The sequence below is a fragment of the Mus caroli genome, chromosome 11, assembly GCF_900094665.2.
Source record: "Mus caroli chromosome 11, CAROLI_EIJ_v1.1, whole genome shotgun sequence".
Lineage (NCBI taxonomy): Eukaryota > Metazoa > Chordata > Mammalia > Rodentia > Muridae > Mus > Mus caroli.
Window position 1 is genome coordinate 82,135,965 of NC_034580.1, and position 6,872 is coordinate 82,142,836.

General features: G+C 47.9%; 1 protein-coding gene across 2 annotated transcripts in view; it reads right to left on the reverse strand.

Annotated features, from left to right (window-relative positions):
• Ypel2 (yippee like 2) overlaps positions 1-6,872 on the reverse strand; it is a 60,258-nt gene that overhangs the window by 7,413 nt on the left and 45,973 nt on the right. The window contains exons 2-3 of one of the 2 annotated variants that reach the window (XM_021177474.2): positions 2,064-2,107; positions 755-863 (exon numbers count right to left, since the gene is read on the reverse strand). In XM_021177474.2, the coding sequence (XP_021033133.1) occupies positions 755-863; positions 2,064-2,107 (153 nt within the window). Of the gene's footprint in view, positions 1-754; positions 864-2,063; positions 2,108-6,872 lie in introns of those variants that run through there. The other variant, XM_021177473.2, reaches the window with a different exon arrangement.

Consider the following 6,872-nt stretch of genomic DNA (forward strand, 5'->3'; position numbering starts at 1 on the left):
ACTTTGTAGACCAGGCTGGCCTCGAACTCAGAAATCCGCCTGCCTCTGCCTCCCGAGTGCTGGGATTAAAGGCGTGCGCCACCACACCCGGCTCTGTCTGTCTTTGTTACTTCATTGAAACAGGGTCTCATGTGGTCCATCTGGGCCTGTCATCTACCTGCACGGATTATAAGTGTATAGGACCATGTTTGGATAGCTAGTGTTTCTTATTTTTGTGTGTATGTATATACTTGTTGGTGTGTACATGTGTGTGTGAGTGAGAAAGAGAAAATGAAGGTGTGTTAGCCAGAGGTTAGTTTCAAGTGTCTTCCTGAGTTACCTTTTTGAGTGCCCCCCATTGAATCAGGAGCTCGCCCACTGGCTGCACTGGCTGCCTCGGGGATTCTCCCAGTCTATGCCTACCCAGCTCTGGGATTACAAGCATGTATTGCTGCACCCAGTTTTTCCCAAGGGTCCTGGGGATCAGAACTCAAGTCCTCGTGTTTATGGACAGTTTGCTGACTGAGCCGTCTTCCCAGGGTTGTTACACAGTCAGCTTTCAGGAGATGCTTTAAGGTCCTGCTAATAAATGTACTCGCACACGCCCATGGAAGTGTTTCCAGGCCAGGTGAAGAGATGGGCAGGATTACCTGTCTTACAAAGGTTCGAGCCCCCAGGGCTGAGGGCAGCCTTTGGAAGAAAGCATCCCTTACCCAGGAGGCCCTTTGCTAGCTACCGCTCCTAGCCCCTCCCTCCCAGGCTCATCTGTACTTACATATTTCCAGCCCAAAGTGGTTTTGCAGTTTTCACAGTAAATGTCTGCAACGGCGTGTAGTCCTGTTAGCAACACCCGCTCTTCTGCAGGCCCGCAGCCCACATTAACTCTGTGCCAAAGACAGAAAGAGAGCGAGCAGTGGTTAGTCAGAAGGATAAACAGCCATTAGTCATTCAAGCTGAGCTCCTGGCAAAAACCGACTGGACAGGCCTACTCCCAGGGAAGCCTACAGGGAGAAGGAACTGGTCTAAAACTGAAATGAGAAACATCCATCGCCTCAAAGGTAACCACATGGAAATGTCTCCGTGGGAATAAATCCTGCATCTGCAAGATTCAGTTCTGTGGGCTGATCCAAAATAGCACTGGATGACAGTTTGCTTAGGATTTAAATTTTCTGACACTAATTTTTAATCTTGTAACTAAAAGAAAACTCACATTACATTTACTTGTTGGGTGGACACATGCATGCTGTGGTGCCTTCGTGGAGGCAAGGACAGCTTTGGGGATAGGTTCTCTTCTCCTACAGTAAGCTTAGCTTTCAAGCGACCCAACTCTGTGTTGTCAGGCTTGGCAGCACTGCCTCAGCCATCTCTTCCCCCCCGGTCTTGTAACTGAAAGGGAGGCTCACAGCCTCGAGACGGTTGCACAGGGGTTACAGAGGATGCCTAAGACAGTGAACGAGACCATGTGTTTCAGTCCGTATCATCAGGGTGAGTGACCCTTGAGTATCTATCACACCTGCTTTACAGAACACCTGCTCCAAGGAATGAGCTACATTTCCTTTCGTTGTTCGTTTATCAGATGTCTGCGAGCTTTGTCTTCCTAGCCCAGTCAGAGGCTGAATCCCATGACAGGCTGTGTCGACATCCTCTGCAGAAGGGATGAGGCTCTTCCTAAGCCTTCCCCCTAACATAAGTTCGTTCTCTCTCTCTCTCTCTCTCTCTCTCTCTCTCTCTCTCTCTCTCTCTCTCACACACACACACACACACACACACACACACACACACACACACACACCGTCACAAATCTCAGGTCTGGCTGACCTCCACGATGAAGGTCTATCAGAGACTCCCTCTAAGTTTTCCCTGTGCTGGGGATACTGCAGCGAGTACCATTATTTTTAGTTGGAGATGATGCCAACCAAATTTCCCCTAAGGTAACTGACTACCAGTTGTTAATGGGAATGTCCCTAGGGATTTTATTATTACTGATATTACTAAGGCAGAGGTCATTGCTGAATCGGAGGAGTGCTTTCCCCACCCCTCGAGACTTGCACCCAATAAACAGATACCCAGTCAGAGACACTCACACTGAGTTGAAGAGGTAGGCTCGCCCTTGACTTCCCTGGAAGGACTGAAATACAAGAAGACAAATCAATAGTTAGACATCCATGTTACTTATTTGGGAAACCAACCCCAAATCGCAACCAACCTGACCGCCCATGCAGAAGGGAGCATGCGGCCAGCAAGAGGTCTAGCTGGCAGGTGGCATGAGGCAGGAGGTGGTGAAGACGGAATAAACAGTTCAGAGATGAAGGCAGCCCACACACTCGGGCTATTTTTACCAGCTCAGGTGACTTGAGGGACAGGGGTACAGATTACAAGAGAGTAGCCAGGCTGGTGTAATAGTGCAGTGTGTCAGTGTTTAACACCAGCACTTGGGAAGCTATGGCAAGCCTGGGACACACTGACAAAGTTGATCTTTATTTAACAACAGAACTGCAAGTAATTAAATAGCCCTCCGTTCTTCATGCTGTCCGACGAGGAATTCACTGGGAGAATTAATCTGAACTGATGTCACACACAGTGGCCTCTCACACACAGTGGCCAGGCACGGAAACCCAGTACAGACCCTTTGGTTTGCCCTCTTCTTACTTGGACCCCAGCACAAGAGTCTGCACTCATCACTTGCCTTGCTCCTGGCCAGTGCTACCCCCAACCCCCAGCAGTTCCAGTCCTAAGTGGGGACTCCAGGGCTCCTCTTCTGCTGTGTACTTGGTCTCAATGATGCCCAATGGGCAGAAGTCTCATTTCACCCTCTAGCTTGGCCTGCCTTCTGGCCTGTCAGTGACAGACAGAAGCCAGGGCTTACCATGCAATCTGGCATCTCCCTCCATTAGCACAGGTTTCCCTCCTCTGGTCTCACTGAGCTGTCTGGCCGACATGCTCTGCCTGCTTGCATTTTTAATGTGGTATGACAATGGTATCCCAATTTAACTCCTAGTCAGCTCTGGGAGGTTGCGGGGGGGGGGGGGGGGGGGGGGGGGGGGGAGTAGGGGTGGGACCAGTATAAAAACAGACAAGGAAACAAGGAACTCTGAAGAAATCTGGGGTGTGGAGCTGACAGATGACTAAAAGCACCAGATGGGGCTCTGAGCACTGTGCCTAGACAGCCATTCTGTCAGGAGTACAGGTACTCAGGGTTGGTGCCTCTGGCCAGAGAAAGGCAGACTTCCTGCGGAGGAGCTGGGAACTGAACAGCTGGATAAGGGGATGGCCTTCCTGCCCAGGTGCAGCTCAAGCAGCAAGCAGAGAGACAGTCACCGGCTTCAGTCCAGACCTGAGCATAAGACACACACACACACACACACACACACACAGAGGCACAACGAAACTGCTCTGGGAACCATGACCTCTCTCTCAAACTGCACACAAAGGTCCCTGTGACAAAGCCTACACTTTACACAAACGGCTCAAGGGAACAAAAGCCGCCCACTTAGTGACTCCTCTTGCTACTTTAACACTGTACCCTATGCTAGCCCAAGCTTACCTGCGCTCAATGGCTAACTTCCCCAGCTTTGTCCACCCTGTCCTCTGACTTTCCCAGGAAGACACACACAACCAACACCTACGTTTTTCTTTGCATCTGAATTTAATTTTTTTGTTAAAAAGATTTATTTTAGGCATTTGAGTATACTGTAGATGTGTTCAGACACACCAGAAGAGGGCATTGGATCCCATTACAGATGGTTGTGAACCACCATGCGGTTGTTGGGAATTGAACTCAGGACCTCCGGAAGAGCTCTTAACCGCTGAGCCATCTCTCCAGCCCTTGGATTTAAAAATTCTGAATCAAATTCCTTCTCTATGCTGTGAGGTCTCCGAGGTACAGCTCATGTTTCAGGCTCTCTTCCAACCCCGCAGCATGTGACTCTGGCACATAATAATTGTTTTATTTTTATTTTGAAGAGTCTCATTAGGTATCCCAGACTGGCCTCGAACTCGCAGTGATCCTCCTGCTTCAGCCTCCAGAGCTGATAGTATGAACTGCCTCTATATTTCTTCTATTGGGTGCATTGTTACATGAGTTCTGATATCCGCTATACGCCTAGGAAGCCATCACCACAATGGAGATTAAGGATAATCACCAGGACTGGTGGCATTGGTTCATAGAGCATTTCAGAAAACCAGGGTTTTTTTTTTTTTTGGGGGGGGGGCAGGATCACTCATATTCATGTGTGTGTGTGGGTGTGTATGTTTGTATCATATCCCTGGTTGGCCTGGAACTCACTGGGTAGACTGAACTGGCCTGCTGTGCCTGGGATTAAGGCAGACACCACCACACTAGACTACAAGAGATTTTCATCTGGAACTCTGTGGTGTTACTCCCCCCTATCATTGCTTCTTCCTCCATGTATTCTAGAAATACAAAGCATGTTACAGCCCTCTGACGAATAACAAGCTATCAAATGCATTTACACTTCGATCTCAGGAATATCACTTAGCATCCATCTGTAAAATAAAAACTTCCGACTATGGGCAGATGTGCACTGGGGTAGGATCAAAGACATGGGCCACACCGCACCTGGCCCAGCTCTCGGTTGAGGCCAACCTAGTCTACATAAGCATGTCCTGGGCTAGCCGAGGTAACATAGTGAGGGGGAAAAAAAGGGCAGGGAGAGGGGGTACCAATGGTTCACCCTTCCAAGATTTTCTTGGGCCTCCAAGTCTACCGTTCCCTCTGCTCTGCACCACTTTCTGGATTATGGCTCCATAGGCAAACCTGCTTTCTGTCACTCAAACACATAAAGTTTTTGAAAGGCTTTTTTACTCAGTAATATTTACAAAATTTAAGATGTATTTATTTAAGATGTGTATGAATCTAAGTTGGGTGCTGATCTCCTGGAGCTAGAGTTATAGAAGGTTGTGAGCCATCTGATACAGGTGCTGGGAACTGAACCCAGGTCCTCTCTAAGAGCAGCAAATGTTCTTAACTGTGGAGTCGTATCTCCAGCCTCTAGCACAGTTCTTTCAAAAAGTATCCATCCTGTATTTTAAACCAGTTTGTTCCTTTTCTTTCTTTTGTGCCAGGCTAGCCACAAACTCCCTACACAGCAGCTGTCCTGCCTCCTGTCTCAGCTCTCAGGTGCCAGGATTAATAGCAGGCAACACCATCCTACCTTTGTCTGTGTTTTTGTGTTTAAAGATTGATTGGTGTGGTATCTATTACCTTTAATCCCAGCACTCGGGAGGCAGAGGCAGGCGGATTTCTGAGTTTGAGGCCAGCCTGGTCTACAAAGTGAGTTCCAAAAATAGTCAGAGCTATACAGAGAATCCCTGTCTCAAAAAAAAAAAAAAAAAAAAAAAAAAAAAAAAAAAAAAAAAAAAAACAAAAAAAAAAAAAAAACAACCAACCAAACAAACAAAAACAAAAATGGAACAATCAGAGAAGCCAGTCATGGCACACGCTTTAATCTCATAGGTAGCTCTCTTGGGGGATGAGGGTGGGGTCTGAGGCCAGCCAGGGCTACAAAGCAAGACCCTATCTCAAACAACACTCAAACAAAATGATCAGAAAGAGTAATAGGGAAAAAACAATGAGTAGTCAGCATGTAAATGTATAAAATGGCCAAATAATAAAATTGTTAATAACATGAAAGGTGATATAAAATAAAATAAAGCAATGTCAAAAAATTTTTAAGCCGGGCGTGGTGGCGCACGCCTTTAATCCCAGCACTCGGGAGGCAGAGGCAGGCGGATTTCTGAGTTCGAGGCCAGCCTGGTCTACAAAGTGAGTGCCAGGACAGCCAGGGCTACACAGAGAAACCCTGTCTCGAAAAACCAAAAAAAAAAAAAAATTTTAAAAGTTTACTTGTGTATACAGATATTTTGACTACCTATATGTCTGCACACCAGAAGAGGCTTTGCAGTGTGAGCTGTCATGTGATTGCTGGGAATTGAACTCAGGCCCTCTGGAGGAACATCTGGTGTTCTTAACCATTGCACCATCTCTCCAGCCCCATATAAAATTCTTATGTTCACAACTTATAACTTTATATCAGTGCATTCATGGAATCCATGCACATGCACGTTAAGCGGATGCTGGAGCGCCTTGCTGAAAGGTCACTTGCACTGGGGGTGGGGTGGGGGGGGTGTAGGTACCCATCTGCTTCTGCATGTTGCTGAGAAGTAAATACTGCCAGTCTGACACAGATTAAAATTCCTAGAGAGCAGGGGCAGGGGAGGATGAATGGGCAAAGAAAGCAGCCTCCTTAGGCTCAAAGGTGGCTCACAGGTATGCCAGGACAGTTCCTCCAGGCATGCTTGGTGAGAGTCTGCTGGTACAAGTCCAGGTCCTGGCAAGGGGACTGGATGCAAGCAGGGCTGTCCTGGTGGGAACACTTCCTCAGGTAAGCCCACAGACACAGCATTTGCGGCCTGGTTTCCTCAGCCTGGCACTCATAGCCAGATGCATTTTTTTTTTTTTTTTTTTGAGGCAGAAGTCTGGACGCTCTTCTACCATGGCTTCCACTACCCCGGGGCCCCTGCCAACTCAACATTTATGATGAGAAAAACAGACACGGAGAACAACAGGCTTCTTGCAAATAGACTCAGACAAGAATAGCCCGGCTGGGTCACGGTATCCTGTGGGGCCCAGCCTAGCCCAGCACAACCTGGCACAGCCTGGTGTTCCCTTGGGTGGGGGTGGTGCTGAGGTGGGGAAGCTGAAAGGGAACTAAGGAAGCAACTGAAATGAAGCAAATAGAATTCAGACAGGAGATGCCGAACAGACTGTCAGACACATTTGTTTAATGTCATTACTGCCTGGCAACAAGGCAGTTCTTTTCCATGTTGTGTGTCAACCAAGGCTGGTGTGCAGGCCTTCACAAGAGGTTTTT